We start from the raw sequence: 21,097 nt of genomic DNA, 5'->3' as shown, positions 1-21,097 counted from the left end.
CTGATCCCATGAGACTTCACCTTCTGCACCAGTCTGCCATGAGGGACTTTGTCAAAGTCCTTACTGAGGTCCATGTAGACAACATCCACTGCCCTACCCTCATCAATCATCTTCGTCACTTCCTCGAAAAACTCGATCAAGTTTGTGAGACACGACCTCCCCTTCACAAAACGTAGTGGAAACCAGGCCTGGGTCAATAAAATGCGTCTTCAATCAGAAACTACTGTCTCTGATGAGTTCTTTGTATTTGCTGAGCTGTATTAATAAGAGAAATCTCCTGCATGAATTCAGCATAATACATAGCTTCCTGAAAAGCTCCTACAGAAAATGCTGAAAAAAAGAACAAAACGCCTAAATAAAGTTTTTGTTTACAAGAGGAAGGCGTCCATTAAGTATTTCCTGCAGTAGAAACTGCGCGCTGCGCCTGAGTCATCTGCCATTGTCTGCACTTGGGTGTTCTTTTATATTGCAATTTAATTTTACCTCCACTCTCTAACTTTACACATTTCTTGATTTTTTTTTTGTTTTTATTAAACAATTTATCCAGTACATTGCTCGGTAAATTTATTAAAAATATAGTTTTTATTGTCTTTGATCCTTCATTTATGTAAAATTGTAGGATGGCTGGGACTTATCTAATTGACGCCCATTATAAAGTGTGTTCATTACTTGTGATTTTGCTATTTGCAAGCTTTCATGGGGGCGTGGACAGGTTGGGCCGAAGGGCCTGTTTCCATGCTGTAAACCTCTATGACCCTATAACCCTAGTGAATGGCGGAACTTTATTACAAAATCTAAAATAGAGGAGTTTGGTTTGTGGAAATTGTCAGCACACGTTGAACTGGTTAGTGTGAAGTTTTCTAAAGTAGGACAGTAACATTCCAGACTGTTTTTGAAAAGAGATTAGAAAATTATCTGATGCTTTAAAATGAATGATTTCTTGAAAAGTTTACTAGCTTATCGACGACCAACAACTTTTTCTCCCATATTTTTACCACATGTGAATGAATTAGGGAGAGTAAGATAAGGCCGGTTATTACATGGCTAGAGAAATAATGCAGGTGGAAAGATTTCTTTTTCCTGGAGCATTTGAACCAACCTTTGGACAGGAGGTACCTGTCAAAGGTAGATGGGTTCCACATCACCAGCATTCTTAGAGAAGCTAGGTTTCTCACCTTTAGAGCAGAGAAGGTTCAGGAGAGATTTAATAGAGGTGTTTAAAATTAGGTGCAGATTTTCATGGTGCGCATAGAGATTCGTGGCAAGAGGGTTGGTAGTGAGCGGAAATGGATTTAAAAAGAACCCGAAGTGAGAGGAGAATTTTATTTTTAACAAATAGTTGTTATGAACCAGTATGTGAGCCTGAAAGGGTGCTGGAATACAATAATAACTTGCAAAAGAGAAATCGTTGAAAGGGAAAACTTTACAAGACTATGGGGAAAGGGCAGGGGGGAATGGAGCAATTGTTCAAAGAGCTTCCAGTGGCCAATGGGCTAAAAGGTCTGATGTGCTGTATTTTTTCATGACTCTGTTTTTGGTTGTTTTTTGACTTTGTTAGCCTGCCACCTTCTTTCTGCAATCTGACCACAGGGGACATGCAGATCACTCAAAATGCTTTATGAAGTTTTTTTAATAACTAAAATATCTATTATCCTAAGAGTAAAGAAATGTTCATTTACAGTCATATAATGAAATTGAGCCATTGAATTTGTCTTTTAGTGCTTTTATACAGGTTTTTACTTGAGGACCTCCATTCTTCCTAAAGCCTTGGGCTTGTTAATTATATATTTGCTGAGCCTCTTGAATTTGTGCATGCTGAATTTGGCTCGTACACCTAATTTGCCAAAATGCATCAATACTATTGTCAGTTGTATTGATGCAATATTTTCCTTCTGCTTCCAGCATTTTTTTTTAACCAATAGGGCAAATCTTTATTAGTTTTGAAAACTAGAGGACAAATTTCAAAAGCTTAGTTCAAGTATAGTTCATATTGAGCCTGCGAGAAGGGACCAAAAGTCACATGCGTGTTGTAGCTGTTTTTTTGTGTTCTATAAATTTCAGAACCATGTATTATGGTGAGGAATGGGTGAGAGTCTCTGTTCACACTGATGCTCGATTTTCAAAAACCTCACAGGAGGTTCAAAGCGAACAGTTTTTACCGGTGCTTTGCCGGTAGAAAAGGCTAGCACGTTTGTTGGCTTCACAATTCGAGTGCCACTTAAAAATAATTAATATGCAATGTTTGTGTTGTTTGGGGTCAGAAACTAGCAGCCCAGCTATCCCTGACCTTCATCGCCACCAAGTGACCAGACGACTACTGTCTGCCCACAAACAGCCCATGTTAGCATGGAAATGAGACTTGGTCTGGTTAATACAGTTCCCATAGTTTATAGAACACAATGCATAACTATAATAGCTATATATTCAGTAAACTGTCGTTCTATTTTTCTTCACATATGCAACCTGTCTCGTTTACTTATTTTAAAACAGGCACATTCTCTATTTAAAAAGAAAATGCTAAATGTAAATTTTATCTTTCGTGTTTCTACAAATAATTTTGAAAGCTTTAGGACAGAAACTGACAAAAATACTCTATTAGTCCAAATTACAGTCTGTGCCAATATACTTTGGGAGTTGTGTCTAAATACACAGACAACACAATCCACATTTAGTTCACTGCATCACAGCTCTGGGGAAATGCATTAAATTCAAATCCTTTTGGGAAATATCAGACCTTTATGTAAACACTTTAATGTATTTTAATTACAATTCGATATACTTTTTGTTTAGACCTGCAGTTATGGTGTTATTCAGATGAAAGAATCTTGTTAGATTTGTGGAAACCTGGTGGTTGAATTGCATTGAATGCTGTGTTTATTTCGGAGTGGAATCGGAGGGAGCATTATAAATGTGGATACATACTTGAGTTGATAAAGTTTGGTTTTTAAAACTGGACAGTGTGAATTTGAGTTGCTCGAACCAGAAATATTTGCCGATATACGATTATAATATGTAGGCCTGGATTTCTGCCCCTGAGTTAGGCAGTAGGAGTTGTAAGACCACCTGGCTTGCAGCACCCATCTCAGGAGAAACTCGCCCGAATGGTGGAAGGTTCACTCTATTGGGGAGGGAGGGGATGATGCATTTTTCTTATTCGCTCATGGAACATGGACATTGCTGGCAGCGCCAACATTTATTGTCCAACCCTAGTTGCTCTTGAGAAGGTGGTGGTGAGCCACTGCAGTTCATGTGGTGTAACTACACCAACAGTGCTGGGAGGGAATTCCAGGATTTTTACTTTGGCCCAGCGACAGTGAAGGAATGACAATATCGTTCCAAGTCAGATGTTTGGCTTGTTATGAATTTTCACTTTTGTCTTTCTTATCAGGCAGCCTATTACAACATGAAACCTGCTGCTCTTCAACAACAACTAGAAAATATTCACCTGAGTCAAGAAAAAGCTGAGGCCTTTGCCCAAGCCTGGACAAATATGGGCCAAGATATTGTTGAAAAATTGAGGCAAAGTACTTTTGCACCTAAAAAGGTAATTCCCTTTGAGATGAGCAAAAATAAATACTGGGGTTTTCTACCTAAAAGGAAGAATTTGCACTGATGCCACAAAAATATCCTAAAGCACTTCACAGGCAGAGAATTACTTTGAAGTATAATTGCAGTTTATCACAATAAAGGTGACATACGGGTACGGCGGAGAACTGAATGATGACTATATTTATGTTTGGTAATGGTGGTGAGGGAATGGTCCACAGACTACCTGTTACTTTTCAAATGGTGCCACAAAACCTCTAATGTCCACATGAGTAACATGAAGTTGTGGGCCTCAATTTAACTTTTCCTTCTCCGCATACTACTGGAATGTCTCGGTAATGTTTCTGTACATCATAGAAATCCTACAGCACAGAAAGAGGCCATTCAGCCCATCGAGTCTGTACCGACCACAATCCCACCCAGGCCCTACCCCCACATCCCTACATATTTACCCACTAATCCCTCTAACCTACACATCTCAGGACACTAAGGGCAATTTTTAGCATGGCCAATCAACCTAACCCGCACATCTTTGGACTGTGGGAGGAAACCGGAGCACCCGGAGGAAACCTACACAGACACAAGGAGAATGTGCGAACTCCGCAGAGACAGTGACCCAAGCCGGGAATCGAACCCAAGGCCCTGGAGCTGTGAAGCAGCAGTGCTAACCACTGTGCTACCGTACCATGCCTTGAATCCGTGACTACATGGGAGTGCTATCAGCTGAGCCATGTTATAGTTCTGGCTTGTTTAAAACTTCTAGTTGTTTGCTTTAATTGTTTGCTAGCTACAGGCAGAACACTTGTGCTTTTCTCTTGGAGCTTTAGAATCCAATCATGAAAAGCCAAGAATTCAGGGAAATACAATGTATAATAATTAGACTTATAATTTCTGCATTGGTGGTCTCAAGTCATCTGAAGCTATGCTAAATTATTTTTTAAAAATGATGGTACAAGTTGGATTATTAGAATAGACAAGTGCATATGCGTCCAAATTAGTGTCCTGTGTTTCTTACAAATGTAAATTGTAAATACAGGCTTATTAGAGTCAAGTTCATCTTCAACAATAGCACAAGATGTGCTCTTGACTTAAGATAGACCTGGGTTCGATTCCCGGCTTGGGTCACTGTCTGTGTGGAGTCTGCACATTCTCCCCGTGTCTGCGTGGGTTTCCTCCCACACTCCAAAGATGTGCAGGTTAAGTGGATTGGCCATGCTAAATTGACCCTTAGTGTCAGGGAGATTAGCAGGGTAAATATGTGGGGTTACGGGGAGAGGGCCTGGGTGGGATTGTGGTTGGTGCAGACTCAATGGGTCCGACGACGATCTCCTATATTGTACGGATTCTATGATTCTAGAAGTTGAATGCAAGCAAATGACAGCCTGCATTACATTGCACCCAATTATCTTTGCCGTTGATTTCAAATAACCTATATTACTCCATTATGTTCATTAGAAATGTGGATAATCTTAATTTGCTAATTGTTTTTCAGTATTGAGGCAAGTTCTTTGAACTAAATTTATGTACACAGCTAGTAAATTTTCCATGGTATTACATATGCTGAGTCAAGACCAAATGCTGTATTAAGTCAAGCAGCGTCACAATTTTGGGTTATGGTGGGAGAGGGAGCAGAGGCAGAGACATAAATAGTCTGGAAATTTATTCTGATGTCCAACATTTTTGCTGCATTAATATCTCAAATTAAATCACGTCTACAGCTTGAAAAGATTGGGTTCTGTCTTAATCTTGAAATGGGTCATTCAACGCAAGCCAAAATGAAATCTCCTCATGCTATTCTGGAGCTTGGAATCAACAGTGAAGACTGTGAGGTAAATGAAATAGAAATGTTATAAAGAGGCAAGCAACCTTGTGGTCAAATTGGTATAGTTTATATTGGACAACTGTAACCATACACATGTACATTTCAGTTTTGTGCATCTAGACCCAAAAAGATTTTATGATTAATGGACTTGAGCAGTGCAGGGTTTTCATTTGTGTGCCTCTGTCCTCCTCTTTTGTCTCCTCCCCTTTTGCCCTTGAAAAGGTTGACTCCTGCTCAGTTGCTTTTCTATGTGAATTGCTCACCACCTCATACCTCACTCATGCAACCCTGTTCTTATGTGAACCTAGTCATTAACTGTTAGCAAGATATTTGTTGCTGATTGATACCTGTTGAACTGTGCCACTGCATAATTAGCCACTTTCAGGAGAGGAAGGCAGAAAAATGTTTGCTTGTGTAAAATAGCGATGGAAATTAAGATGGCTTGTTTGTATCTGTAATGATATACTTGCAGGACAATTTCTTTAAGGTAAAAGAGTGATATCTTGGGAAAGGTCTGATCTGTGGAAAAATAATAGCATTTTATGTTATGACCTGGTGTGAAGGAGTGAACTGACTCCACCCAATTTAACCTCTTTGGTTGGTCAGTACAAAAGTTTACGTTTCCTTTTCATAAGCATATGCCACTTTCAAATCAGAATGTATGGACATTCCCTGAATGAACAGAACTTTCCTCCAAGTAAACATCTGGAAAACTAACTTTTCAGTGCCTCCTTCAAACTCTGGTTCTTAGTTATTGACTTCACTCCTCTTCCAGGCAACTGCCTGAGAATAAACATACTGTATGGTCATGTGATGCTGGAGTTTCAGCTTTGTGAAACCTATGGACTGAAATCCAAGCCAGCTGTTTGGAGAGAAGGATATATCCTCAGAAGAGGCAAAATGGAGAGGACAATTATTTGAGTCAATCTACCATTTGAAAGTTATTCTTTGGACTAAAAATGAAGAATCTCTAGATTTGAATTAAAATATTTAATCCTGAGATAAGCTACCAATGAGGGAAGTTCGATCCAATAAGAAAAACTCAAAGAATATACTGTAAGTTTTCTTTGCTTGTCCTTGGGTTGTATGTTTTTAAATATTGCGGTCAATTTGGGTTAGCTAGTGTCTCGTCCTCCTCCAGAGGTCCCCAGCATCTCAGATACCAGTCTTCAGCCAATTCAATTCACTCCACGTGATATCAAGAAACAGTTGGAGGCACTGGATACTGCAAAGGCAATGGACCCTGATAACATTCTGGCAATAGTACTGAAGACTTGTGCTCCAGAACTTGCTGCTCCCCTAGCCAGGCTCTTCCAGTACAGTTACAACACTGGCATCTCCCCAACAATGTGGAAAATTTGTCCAGGTATGTCATGTACACAAGAAGCAGGACAAATCCAACCCAGCCAATTACCGTCCAATTAGTCTACTCTCGATCATTAGTAAAGTGATGGAAGGGGTCATCAACAGTGCTATCAAGCAGCATCTGCTCAGCAATAACCTGCTCAGTGACGTCCTATTTGGGTTTTGCCAGGGTCACTCAGCCCCTGACCTCATTACAGCCTTGGATCAAACATGGACAAAAGAGCTGAATTCCAGAGGTGAGGTGAGAGTGACAGCCCTTGACATCAAGACCGCATTCGACCGAATGTGGCATCAAGGAGCTCTTGCAAAACTGGAATTAATGGGCATTGGGGGGGCAGACACTCCGCTGGTTGAAGTCATACCTGGCACATAGGAAGATGGTTGTTGTTGTGGAAGGTCAGTCATCTCAGTTCCAGGACACCTCTGCAGGAGTCTCTCAGGGTAGTGTCCTAGGCCCAACCATCTTCAGCTGCTTCATCAATTACCTTTCCTCCATCATAAGGTCAGAAGTAGGGATGATTGCACAATGTTCAGCACCATTCCTCAGATACCGAAGCAATCCACGTTCAAATGCAATAAGATCTGGACAATATCCAGGCTTGGGCTGACAAGTAGCAAGTAACATTCGCACTACACACATGCCAGGCAATGACTATCACCAGTAAGAGACACTCTAACCACCGCCCCTTGACATTCAATGGTATTACCATCACTGCACCCCCACTGTGAACATCCTTGGGGTTACCATTGACCAGAAACTCAATTGGACTCACCACGCAAACATAGTGGCTACAAGAGCAGGTCAGAGGCTAGGAATACTGCGGCGAGTAACTCCCCTCCTGACTCCCCAAAGCTTATCCACCATCTACAAGGCACAAGTCAGGAGTGTGATGTCAAACTCCCCATTTGCCTGAATGGGTGCAGCCCTAACAACACTCAATAAGCTTGACACTATCCAGGACAAAGTAGCCCACTTGATTGACACCACATCCATTCCCTCCACCAGCGATGCTCAGTAGCAGCAGTGTGTACTATCTACAAGAGGCACTGCAGCAATTCGCCAAAAATCCTGAGACAGCACCTTCCAAACCCATGACCATTTCCATCTCTAAGGACAAGGGCAGCAGATACATGGGAACACCACCACCTGCAAGTTCCCCTCCAAACCACTCACCATACTGACTTGGAAATATATCACAGTTCCTTCACAGTCGCTGGGTCAAAATCCTGGAATTCCCTCCCTAACGGCATTGTGGGTCAACTCACAGAACATGGACTGCAGGGATTCAAGAAGGCAGCTCACCACCTCCTTCTCAAGGGCAACTAGGGATGGGCAATAAATGCTGGCCAGCCAGCGATACCCATGTCCCACGAATGAATAAAAAAAAGATGTAGAAGATGTTGCAATTAATACGAGATCTCCGTTCACCGGTAGATTTCTAATAAAGTTGACTTCTGAACTGGTTAATGCACTTCTTTCAAAAGAGAGGGGAGAGAGAGAGCGGAGCTTTTCAACCTGTTTACTCTCCTGAAAATTTTCTTGACACTCCCCATGTCACTTGCCAACTCTGTGCAGTGGTTGTAACCTGACCTGTTATACTTCACCCATAGTGTATTTCTAAGAGGTTTTGGGTGGGCCTGGCAGCTATTGCTTTATTATTCAGTACCTTGCATTTTAATATCTCTTCCTGAGACAGTGATAAATTTCAATGGACCTGAAGGTTTGTTTGTTTTTTCACATTCACCTTCAAAGATAGCCTTGCATTTTTAACTAATTTGTTCAGTTGAAAGTTTGAAAACAATATTTCCAAAATTAAAGGGGCATAGCCTCGACGGTTATGTTTATGAAGGATGTGGAATACGATCGGCACTTTCACTATTGGTCATTCAAGGTTCAGATTGAAAGTGTATAACTTTGCATTATTTTTATAACCCTATGTAATCCCGATAAATGGATTGCAGTCACCGCATTCTTTCCTTAATTCTAGAGTAATGGAAAATCTGAACATTCAGCGGCACTTTGAGGTTCAGATATCTCTTCTGCCACCTACTCCCCAAAATCTTGCAGTAATATGCCCCAAAGTGCAGTCCCTTGCCATTGAGTCTCATCCACTTTTATGACCACAGTCTTGGATAGAATCATAAAATTAGATAGGCACCATGAGCCTATATCTTCTTCTGTACTGTGCTGACTGTTTGAAAAAATATCCAATTCCTCCCAGTCCACTGCTCTTTGCCCATTGCCCTGCAATTTCTTTCCATTTTTGTGCCTCGATTTATGAGCCAATGCTTTTTTTTAAACAACATTCTCAATTTGTCCTACAGCATTCAAAGACTTGTGCAGATGTGCCCAGGCCCCTCTGTTCCCTCAGCTCTCTTTAAAATTGTACCATTTAGTTTATATTGGCTCTGCTCAGTGTTCCCACTAAAATTAATCACTTCACACTTCCCTGCATTAAATTTCTTCTGACATACACGTGCCCCATTTCACCAGTCTATCTCATTCTAAAGCCAAGTACTATCTTCTTCACTGTTTACCGTATCTCCAAACTTCTTGGCCTTTTGAAACTATGCCCTGAATGTCTGGGTCCTGACACTGGTGCCTGCGGGACACCACTGTGCATAAGAAATAGGAGTAGGTGTAGGCCATACAATTCCTTTAGCTCTACCATTCAGTCAATTCATGGCTGAAGTAACACTACTTTCCCACCCTCTTTCCAGATTTCTTGATCCTTTAAGTAAAAATTTAACTCTCTCCATCTTAAATGTACTCTTCAACAGGGCAGCCAAAAACCCCTGGAGTGGAGAATTCCAGTAATTCCCGACCCTCTGAGTGAAGACACTTTTCCTCATCTCAGTCTTAAATGGCTGACCCCTTATCCTGGGACTATGTCTACCCCTCCCTGTTATAGACTTTGCAGTAAGAAGTCTCACAACACCAGGTTAAAGTCCAACAGGTTTATTTGGTAGCACAAGCCACAAGCTTTCAGAGCGCTGCTCCTTCAAATAAACCCATTGGACTTTAACCTGGTGTTGTGAGACTTTTTACCGTGCTTACCCCAGTCCAACGCTGGCATCTCCACATCATAGACTTTACCACCAGGGAAAGCATCTTTCTAACCTGTTAATCACTCTAAGAATGTTTAACGCTTAAATGAGATCACCTCTCAGTCTTCTAAACTCCAGAACATTAGGTCCATTTGACTCAAACTCTCCTCAAAGAACAGCCCTCTCTCCCCTCCAGTGTTTAAAAAACAACAGTTCACCACTACTCTGCTTTCTGTCCCTGAACACATTTTGCATCTACACAGCCACTGTTCCTTTAGTCATTGGACTTCAATTTTTCTAGCAAGCCTATCATGTTGGACTTTGACAGCTTTTCAATGTCCATATGCCCAATATCAAATGCCCTTGTCAAACCTCTGCATTAAATTAGAAAAGAATTTTATTAAGTTTGTCAGCAATTAATTATCCACACTAGCTTCAATTTACTACTGCATATTTTTGCCAAGTGCAAATTTATTTTGACTTGGGTGATTGTTTTTAAATGTTTCCGCTCCTCCCAAACATCAGACTGACTGGCCTGTAGTTTTTGGGTTTAATAATCTCCCCTACCTTTTACAGGGTTCACCCAATCCTCTGGCACCATTCCCACATCTAAAGAGACTTGGAAGATTTTACCTGTTTTAAAGCTTGTTTGATAAAGCTTGTTTTTTGTTTGCTTTATTCTTTATTTGCTTCAACGGTTCAGGAACCATCCTATTTGGATCAGTGACTTATCTTTGAGCACTGTCAACCTTTTAATAATTTATCCATTTTTATCTACCACCTCCTCTTTACAGTGACATTGGCAATATCCTCTTCAGGGAAGACTTGGGCAAAGTACTCATTTAGTACCACAGCTATGTCCTTATTTCCACAAGATGATGTTCTTGAACCTCTATTCAGTCCCACCCTTTGACTCATGTAATACTATTTATATGTTTATAATAGGCATTTTTATGCCATCTATTCTCACTAAAACTGCTCCATTTGGCCCCGCCAGTCCCTAGAGCTAGATTCAACTATGATCTCATAAAATTATGAATCTGCCCTATGATGTAAACTGGATGAACTCCATAGCATGAGGAGCATCGATCTGTATTAATGAACTGCTTCATTGAACATCTTCCATGAATAAATCATCAAGTCCATTAATTATGTTCTGCCCCGTAGATCTTTTAATTTTCCTGATTTAACCTTGGTCTCCAGCAGGCGGCAATAAAAGCATACTAAGTGGAATTGTACAATTTATTGCCTCAAACTTGGGTTCCATAATGGCTGTCGCTTTGACACTGGGTGCAGTTTTGTTACCAAGTTGGTGTCCAATCTGCATGTGCGCACTTCTGGTGTGGCTTGTGCCGAGTGCCATCTTGGTGAGGGCATTAATGCAGACATTAGGCGTGTGCAGCGGAAGCGGATTGTGATGTCTGTAGAAGGGTAATGCTGATTTGATGCCAGTACTGCCATTTTCAACCTCACTGGGTGAACCAGTGCCCACACTTTACCGTGCATAGCTGAAAATGTGTTCAGCAGCAGGAAGGGCCCCCCCCACCAGTACAATTTAACGTTCTGGGTGTTTTGAGGAGTTTACAATTGAAGCCTGCAGGGAATGGTACTGAATTTGGAAAGGCCAGTGGATATTGCTGCAAATTTTCTTGCTCCCGATCATGAGTGCCAATAGTTACAATTCCTGTTGGGTTGCAGCATGAGGGGGAAGCGGCAAATCACAAGCTGTTCTTGGATAGGAGAGAGAAGAAGGCCCATTAAGTGTGCTTTGGATGTTCACAGCCTAAGCCAAGGGCGGCCAGTGCATCATTAACTCTTTACAATGAAGATGCTCACAGAACTCTGCCATCTCTTGCAACCAGAACTGCAGCCTCAAGAGCAGGACTAAAGATGACTGTGGCCTTCAGTTTCTTTGTGGCAGGATCTCTCCACCCTGGAGTAGGTGACAAATCTAGCATTTACCATCATGGCTACATCAGAGGGGTCAGAGATCTCTTTATGCAGGGAGAGGCGAAGTTTGTTGTGTTCCATTGAACGGAGAAAAGCAGCTGCACTGTGCACATGGTTTTGCAAGGCGGGTGGGGCAAGGCTTAATACCCAACTCGTAATTCCACTCTGCAATCCAACTACATGTGACCATCAAGAGCCAGAAACATCATCGAGCAGACCACTAGGGTTCTGAAATCATGGTTCAGCTGTCTGAACCACACTGGAATTGTCAACCCTTATTTGTCGCAGCAAGTATCTGGATTCGTACTGTTCTTCCATATTTGTTACAATCTAGTCAACATGAGACATGGCCCTTGCCACCAGTGATATTAAATCCTACAGTGCAGAAGGAGGCCATTCGGCCCATCGAGTCTGCACTGACAACAATCCCACCCCCAGGCCCTATCCCCATAACCCCACATATCTACCCCACTAATCTCCCTGACACTAAGGGACAATTTAGCATGGCCAATCCACTAACCCGCACATCTTTGGACTGTGGGAGGAAACCGGAGCACCCAGAGGAAACCCATACAGATATGGGGAGAACGTGCGCAAACTCCACACAGACTTTGACACAAGCCGGAATTGAACCAAGGTCCCTGGCGCTGTGAGGCAGCAGTGCTAGCCACTGTGCCGCCCTTAGTGAACACCTCAACAGGGAGAGCTGGAGGAAGGGAAGAGGCAGCTGGCACATCCACATTCCAGCCTGACTCTCTTTCATCATTTCACATGACTCCAATTCTTATAAACCATTTAAATCATAAGGAATGAGAGCAGGTGTATGCCTTTCACTCCCTCAAGCCCACTCTGTAGCAGCCCCACACCTTACCTTCCTCCTTTCACTGCATCCTCTTGGCCACAATGTTGAAATGAAAGCCACCACAATACAAACTTTTCATCCAATTTTGTCAAACAAACCATTTAATAAAGTCAACCTTGTGCATTCTCTTAGTGTCTGCCTTGCAGGAAGGATGTCTTTGCCAGTCCTGCTGCTGCTGTGCACTGCTACCTCAGTAACTGTAGCATGACCGATGGAAGGCTGCTGACTAAAAGTAGACAAAGCTGCAGATGGGTTTGAGGATGCCCTGGCATCTCTGGGTTGAAAAGACCCAGCTCCATCTGCAGCACCTCTGCATGGGTGGCAATAGTCTGGGCTGGCTGACTGAGAGGCTACTGATGGAGTAGAATGGTGGGAGCACAAATGCTGTCATCCTGTGAGAGGACCACAGATTCCTGCTCTATGGAACCACTGTCGTTCCCCCAGGGCAGTGACTCAGCTAATTGAGAAGGCGCATGGAATGTTATCTTTTATTACAACTGGAATTGAACATAGAAGTAAGGATATTATGTTTCAGTTATACAGAACTTTGGTGAGACTGCATCTTGAATACTGCGTGCAGTTTTGATCTCCTTATTTTAGGAAGGATGTAAATGCATAGAAGACAATTCAGAGGAGGTTTATTAGATTGAAACCTGGAATGAGTGGGTTGTTTTATGAGGATAGGCTGGGATTCTTTCCACTGGAATTTAGAAGAGGGGTGATTTGATTGAAATTTAGGTGGCACAGTGGTTAACACTGCTGCCTCCTAGTGCCAGGGACCTGGGTTCGATTTCCAGCTTGGGTCACTGTGCAGAATCTGCATGTTCTCTCTGTGTCTGCGTGGGTTTCCTCTGAGTGCTCTGGTTTCCTCCCACAGTCTGAAAGACATGCTGGTTAGGTGCATTGGCCAGGCTAACTTCTCATTCAGTGTGTCCAAACAGGCGCCAGTGTGTGGCAACTAGGGGATTTTCACAGTAACTTTATTGCAGTGTTAATGCAAACCTAATTGTGACATTCATATATAAACTTTAAATAAGATCCGGAATGGTCTTGACAAGGTGGACATGAAAATGATGTTTCCTCTTGTGGATGAGAACGAGGGGGCACTGTTTTAAAATTAGGGGCCACCCTTTTAGGACAGAGATGAGGAGCATTTTTTTTCTGAGGGTTATGCAACTTTGGAACTCTACCTCACAAGGCGGTGGAAGCAGGGTCACTGAATAATTTAAGATAGAGGTAGATAGATTCAGGCAAGGGAATCAAAGGTTATTCGGCAGTAGATGGAAATGTGGAATTTGAAACGCAAACAGATCAGCCATGATCTTATTGAATGGCACAGCAGGTTTGAGGGGCCAAATGACTTACTTCTGCTCCTATTTTGTTTGTTTGTATGACCCAGTAATACCCTCAGTCTGTTGGAGTGCCAATTACCAGGCTACTGTAAGACTCTTAAAACCCTTTTGAGCCCTGGAATCTGCAGCCATGATGGCAACAGTATGAATCTGTACAGCTGCAAGCTTAGATTTCATAACTTAGCTTCCATTGCAGACATTGTGTGGCCTCTGATTATGCTGCAATGAACTGGCATCAGGCACTACTTCATGGTCAAGTGTTATCATGGATTTGTCCATCATTTCAATGTTGGAAAAATGGTCTCCAAGCTCTGTGCAAAACCCTGTACTTTTAGCTTTGAACCCAGGCTCCTCCATGCTCTGTAACAGTCACAGCAGGCTTTCTGACAGGTTTCCAGTACACCAGGTATTTTGGCCTGCAAGCCATTTGAAGTAGAAGACTGTGACAGGTGACACAATAAAGAAGCAAGTGACACATAACATACATTAGATATGAATTACTTTCCCCATCCACCTTGGTTGTCTATTATGATTAACTCAGACTGCAGACCTGTTCATATGAAATATGTCTTCTATCCAAATATTTTCTCTTGGGATCACAAAGCAGCCTTTTGGGCTGGCATGTCTTTGTTAATGACTTACCTACAGTCCACGGTATTTCTCAAGTCGTACCAACCATAAAACAAACAAGATATGTACTCTTGTGCCAGCTCAACCCTACCACCTATTTTGGCTATTGCAATTGTAATGATTTCTCAGGCCTAATGCAAGGGTTCAAATGGAAATTGATCCAGCCTCCTCATCCCACAATCTTGTCTGATATGCAAGCTGCAGGTGCTGTCAGCGTGTACTTCCTACTTTCCACCTACCCCAATTCTCCTCACCACAACCGTACCCTTGATTTTTTTTTTAAAATTCAGTTGTAGGATATGAGTATCACTGGCCCCCATCCCTAATCACCCGTGGGAAGGTGGTCTGCCTTTCTCCTTTCATGTCATCTGGCCAGACACTACTGAAGGAACCAGAAGGCCTGTAAGCCATTTTCTGGACACTGCCCCCTCTTGAGTCTTCTGTAGCAGAACTTGTGTGTGATCTTTGGGAAGCTGGTACCTGTGCTAATGTCTGCCGTGGCTGCAGGTGCCCAGTGGCTTACCCGATCAGATCCTGTACCCGTATTGAAGCTGGTGGGTGAGCGTGAAGTTGAATGACAAGTGTTGCTTCATCATCGATGACCTGCACATCTTAGCCTTCTGGCTCCTTCAGTAGTGTCTGGCCAGGTGACATGAAAGGAGAAAGGCAGACCACCTTCCCACGGGTGATTAGGGATGGGGGCCAGTGATACTCGTATCCTACAACTGAATTTTTTAAAAAAAATCAAGGGTACGGTTGTGATGAGGAGAATTGGGGTAGGTGGAAAGTAGGAAGTACACGCTGACAGCACCTGCAGCTTGCATATCAGACAAGATTGTGGGATGAGGAGGCTGGATCAATTTCCATTTGAACCCTTGCATTAGGCCTGAGAAATCATTACAATTGCAATAGCCAAAATAGGTGATAGGGTTGAGCTGGCACAAGAGTACATATCTTGTTTGTTTTATGGTTGGTACGACTTGAGAAATACCGTGGACTGTAGGTAAGTCATTAACAAAGACATGCCAGCCCAAAAGGCTGCTTTGTGATGCCAAGAGAAAATATTTGGATAGAAGACATATTTCATATGAACAGGTCTGCAGTCTGAGTTAATCATAATAGACAACCAAGGTGGATGGGGAAAGTAATTCATATCTAATGTATGTTATGTGTCACTTGCTTCTTTATTGTGTCACCTGTCACAGTCCTCTACTTCAAACTTAAATTACTCCTTACAGCCACACAATGAATGATCATAAATAGAACTCTCCTTATTTTTCAGAGTGAGACACCTCAAAGCTTCGATGAACTGATTCTAATTGGAATGTTAAAGTTCTTGTCAATTATATTTTCATCAGTGCTGTTGCTTTTCTGACCCTTGGAAATATGAGAACAAAGTGGGGGATAGATCACATACAAGCAAGTGGAACTGTTTTTAATTGGATCAGATATCCCATTGATTAATCACTGAGATTAATCAGTGATTCGAACCAATCAGCAAAAATAACTGCACTAAGTTTCAGTCAGGAATTCCTGCCTCAGACATACAATTGGTTTGAATTGTGATTCTTGTAATGTGATGATCAGCGAATGCACCATGTGGATTGTTTAAAATTTGCTGAATGTGTGTAGCTAGGTTGTGATCACACAGTAGCCTTTAGACCATGCTGCCTGACTGAATTAAACCCCCCTACCCTTCTGGGGACCATATCCCTCTATTCCCATCCTATTCATGTATTTGTCAAGACGCCCCTTAAAAGTCACCATCTTATCGGCTTCCACTATCTCCCCCGGCAGCGAGTTCCAGGCATCCACCACCCTCTGTGTAAAAAAAAAACTTGGCTCGTACATCTCCTTTAAACCTCGCCCCTCGCACTTTAAACCTATGTCCCCTAATAATTGACTCTTCCACCCTGGGAAAAAGCTTCTGACTATCCACTCTGTCCATGCCCCTCATAATCTTGTAGACTTCTATCAGGACACCCTTCAACCTCCGTCATTCCAGTGAGAACAAACCCAAGTTTCTCCAACCTCTCCTTGTAGCTAATGCCCTCCACACCAGGCAACATCCTGGTAAATCTTTTCTGTACCCTCTTCAAAGCCTCCACATCTTTCTAATGATGGAATGCCCTCTTTGGTATTGACTGATACAATGCAGAACCTACATCAACAGGCAAATGCCTCTATTTGACCATTGTTTGTCAAAGACTTTAAATACTTTGCAAAATGAAATGGACCATTTATAATCCTTGTCCATGATTGTTCTAGCAAATGTTGTCCAAGTAAGAAACTGAACTGCAGTTCAGGTTCATAAAATGCAAGAATATTCAATAACTGTACTATGTTTTGGGAAAAAAATAGTTAGCATTGTATGGTGGTCTCAGATGACTGGCAAATCACTAGTATTGCACAACGCCAGTAGAAAGTGGCATTGATTCTCTTTTACATCCTTAAATGTTGAAATTTCCTTGGCAATGGAAGTGATATCATTGAAAAATTAACAGTGATAGGCAGAGATCAATATTAATCCCTTCCAAGAGCAATAAATGTCAACTAGTATTTGATTTTCCTCAGACATGGATTCTTAACCTGAGAGGTCCCAGCAACAGTTAGTAAAGTGAGATTGAAGCAACTGTTATGCCAGTTGGTGCAAGTACCCTTAGGACTGTAGTAAGTTCGGAATTAGAAAAACCAAGCGCAAACATTCCTCCTGCAGCAAACAATAACCCGTGACCGTATCTTCTAAATGACTCTGGTGGTCCTGATGCTTCATTTTAGAGGATGGGTTAGCTATCTCCATCTGCATGGCGTAGTCTAGCCAGCAACATTGCAGCCGTGTCCTTCGGAGGTGTCTACCCACTTAGGACAGGGAGAGAGTCAGCAAAATGGTCACATCTGGCATCCTCCCCTCAGGCAGCAAGCTGGGAAATTAAAGAACATGCTGCATAAAGCCCTGAACAAAACTGTCAGTGACTTGACAGAATTAAGTATTTCCATCATCTACAATACAAGGCACAAGTCAGAAGTGTGATGGAATACTCTTCACTTCTCTGGAGGAGGCAACAACAACACTCAAGCTCAACAACGTGCAAGACAAAGCAGCCCAGTTGTGCGCAGTGGCAGTAATATGTACAATATATAAGAACATAAAAAATAGGAACAGCAGCACACCATACAGCCATTGGAGCATGCTCTGCCATTCAGTACAATCATGGCTGATCTTCCACTTCAACTCCACATTCTTGCATGCTCCCTTTATTACCTGAGAGACCAAAAATCTGTCAATCTCAGTCTTGAATGTAATCAGCGATGGGACATCCACAAACCTCTGCAATAGAGAATTCCAAAGATTCACAACCCTCTGAGTAAAGATATTTCTCCTCATCTCAGACCTAAATGATAAATATAAGATACTCGCCAAGGCTCTTTCGACAGCTCATCTATACCACCAAGGAAAACCAAAGGCAACAGGTGCATGGGAACACCACTACTTCCAAATTTTGTTTGAGACCGTATCACACGCCTGGCTCAGCAGAAGTTTGATGTGATGCTTAGGACTCACCTACTGGGCTGGTCCATAGACCAGAATTTCACTTTGTTTCAAGTGACATTCATAGCCAGAAGCTCTATACAGGGTACCTCAGGCCTCAATATCTTTCACTGGGTATCTTCGTCCCAACTAATTCAGTGGAAGGCAGTCTGCAGTAACTTAGGATGCATTACTAAAGTTTGCAGGATTCCAGATAGAATCTGGGAGGACTGCTTTCTTTATTTAACAGATGTGTACTCTGTGTGTCACACTATTTGATTGGAGTGATCAGATTCAATTGCCTACAGTGCAGTAACATGTCACATTGAAAGCATTAGATAGGCAAACTACTAACATTGGTTTGATTAGAAAAAAAAACTTTGGTTAGGAAAGTACCTTTTAGTAGAGCTCAGAGCCTCAAGCTAAAGGAAAAATGTAAATGGTCCCATCTTCAGAGAAGATGGGGTGGCACAGTAGCACAGTGGTTAGCACTGCTGCTTCATAGCTCCAGGGACCTGGGTTAGAATCCCGGCTCGGGTCGCTGTCTGTGTGGAGTTTGCACATTCTCCCTATGTCTGCGTGGGTTTCCTCCGGGTGCTCCGGTTTCCTCCCACAGTCCAAAGATGTGCGGGCTAGGTTGATTGGCCATTCTAAATTGCCCCTTAGTGTCCCGGGATGCATAGGTTAGAGGGGTTAGTGGGTAAATATGTAGGGATGTGTGGATAGGGCCTGGGTGGGATTGTGGTTGGTGCAGACTCGGTGGGCCGAATGGCCTCTTTCTGCACTGTAGAATTCTATGATTCTAATATCCAGGCACTTCACCCAGGAAGTTGGTTAGCTCTTGTAGATCCAAGTTATTCCATCATCTGTATTGCCAGATAGAAGTAAATTGCATTTGAAGATCAAAGCTAACAATGCTTCTTTTAGTTCAAACAAAGTTTTCACAAAGTGCTTTTCAAAATGCACTACTTACATGAATGTCTGTTTTTGATGAATTATCTGATCAGAACCCCATACACAATAACATTCAGTTTGTCCGTATAGCATATACTCAATTCAAGTTAAGAGATGGGACTTATAAATCCCATAGCATCCTGAGTAAAAGCCAATACTCTTAGGAGCATTATTTTGGGCAACCTACTGTACCAGAAAGTTGTTCTACCATTAGACCGTTCACATACTTGGGAATCTGTTAGCCTCTTGTAGATTAGGTCATGGTAATGATTTTGTTCAGGTTTTCTGGCAATCCGCTTCTATTTTTGAATGTATCACATTTTAAGTGCTTTATTTAGTAGCTCAGGCAGTTATCCACATACAAAATATGATTTTGCTAAATGTTCAGGATCAAATGGGCTGCCTGCCCCATAGAAGTTGCCAAAAAACAGGGTAATTTATTGCTGCAGTCAGTTCCACAATTGACCTTGCTACCAGATGCCTACTTGGACTAGGACCCCACCCATCTGCAAATAAAGGGGTTGTTAGTCCACCTGACATCAATGGATTGAACTGAGAACAGTAAGACCACCTCTGGAGTAATTCTGAAGCATAGTGCTGGACAAGCTGGTAACAATATTGTTGGATAACACTGCTGAAATGGTTCACTTAAATCAGCAAGTTATGGTGACTTATTCATGGGTATGCGTGTTACAGAATGCGTTTTATTTTTCTGCTCAGTTTTTACTTTGGGTAGTTGCAGGTTGGTCAGTGAAATGCTAACCTCCATTTGGTTAGGCAGATTTCTTTCCTTTAAGGACATTGGTGAATAGGGTGAGTTTTTACAACAATCAATGACAGTTTTCAGATTTTATTCATTTGTATTTAAATTCCACTAGATACCATGATGTAATTTGAACCCTTGTGCCCAGAGAATTAGCCTGGGTCTCTGGATTATTAGTCAACTGACATCGCTGTGCCACCACTGCCCCCTAAATACCCCGATCTTTAATTGCTCTGTGTATTTTTTAAATTCGTTTTATTTTACTGTTGTTTTGTTTCCTGGTTGTCTGTAAAAATCCTTCAATGTGATTGGCTGATTAGACAATCTGTTGACATCATTCTAGCTCCAAGTCCCAACTATTGCTGCAGAGCAATAAAGATGGAATTTTCATCAGAGAGATCTACAATCATGATTTTGAACACCTCGCTCAAATTTCCTCTAAATCTTCTTTTCCCTAAGAACACCAGAAACCTTTTTCTTCCAGGATGGCAGGTTCGAGAAATTGGTATTGTCACGTCTGACAAAATAGAACAAACTTACCTATTTGGTTCACAATCCCAAAATCGCAAATCTTTTCTTGTTCTTAATTGTCATGTGTTTGCTTACTTCCATTTGTTCAGTGGCCTTGTGTCCTACCAATATAGCTGCGATTGATTTATTGTGATTTGTATATACATTTGTACATTTTCAACTTCACATTGTCTACTCTTGCTTTTCAAATGTTCATTGTTTCTACTTGTTCTTGCCTTAAATATGTATCTGTAATGACTTCAGCTCCTTCAGTGCTGCTAAACATCTGTGACTTTACACATTGGGATTAACTCAGCTCCAGAAATTTTCCAAAGAGCCTTCTGGTCAATATATATCTACTACAATTAAATGTGCATTAGTGATTTCGCTGTTTAATAGCCATAACACTACCTCCTCTCGATCTGCATTTTATAGCCTCCATAACTTTATTTATATCTTGAGATCTAAGCATATTTTTACTTATTCATTTGTTGGCTTGATTATTATTAACCTAGTGGCATTATTTGTTTCTTTTTATCTGGATTCATTTACTATTCTTTCAACCTAACTCCTCACAAATTTTATGACAAAATACAATTGTAATTTTCCATGGTGGATGCGTGATTGGTTAAGCATCTGGCTGTGGTCATTATACGCTTTGCTTTCCTAGACTGCATCTCTAGCCTTTACATACAGCAGCATATTTCCTTGACTTCTCGGCATTTATTTAGGTGGTTCTTTTGGCCAGTTCTAGCTTTTTGCATGC

General features: G+C 41.8%; 1 protein-coding gene across 1 annotated transcript in view; it reads left to right on the top strand.

The window, feature by feature from the left end:
* The window catches only part of commd10 (COMM domain containing 10), a 97,669-nt gene that overhangs the window by 16,917 nt on the left and 59,655 nt on the right, over positions 1 to 21,097 (top strand). The window contains exons 4-5 of the mRNA XM_078214627.1: positions 3,389 to 3,544; positions 5,265 to 5,375. Coding sequence (XP_078070753.1) covers positions 3,389 to 3,544; positions 5,265 to 5,375 — 267 coding nt within the window. The remainder of the gene's footprint in view (positions 1 to 3,388; positions 3,545 to 5,264; positions 5,376 to 21,097) is intronic.

The sequence above is a fragment of the Mustelus asterias genome, chromosome 6, assembly GCF_964213995.1.
Source record: "Mustelus asterias chromosome 6, sMusAst1.hap1.1, whole genome shotgun sequence".
Lineage (NCBI taxonomy): Eukaryota > Metazoa > Chordata > Chondrichthyes > Carcharhiniformes > Triakidae > Mustelus > Mustelus asterias.
This window is presented reverse-complemented; position numbering and strand designations above follow the sequence as displayed.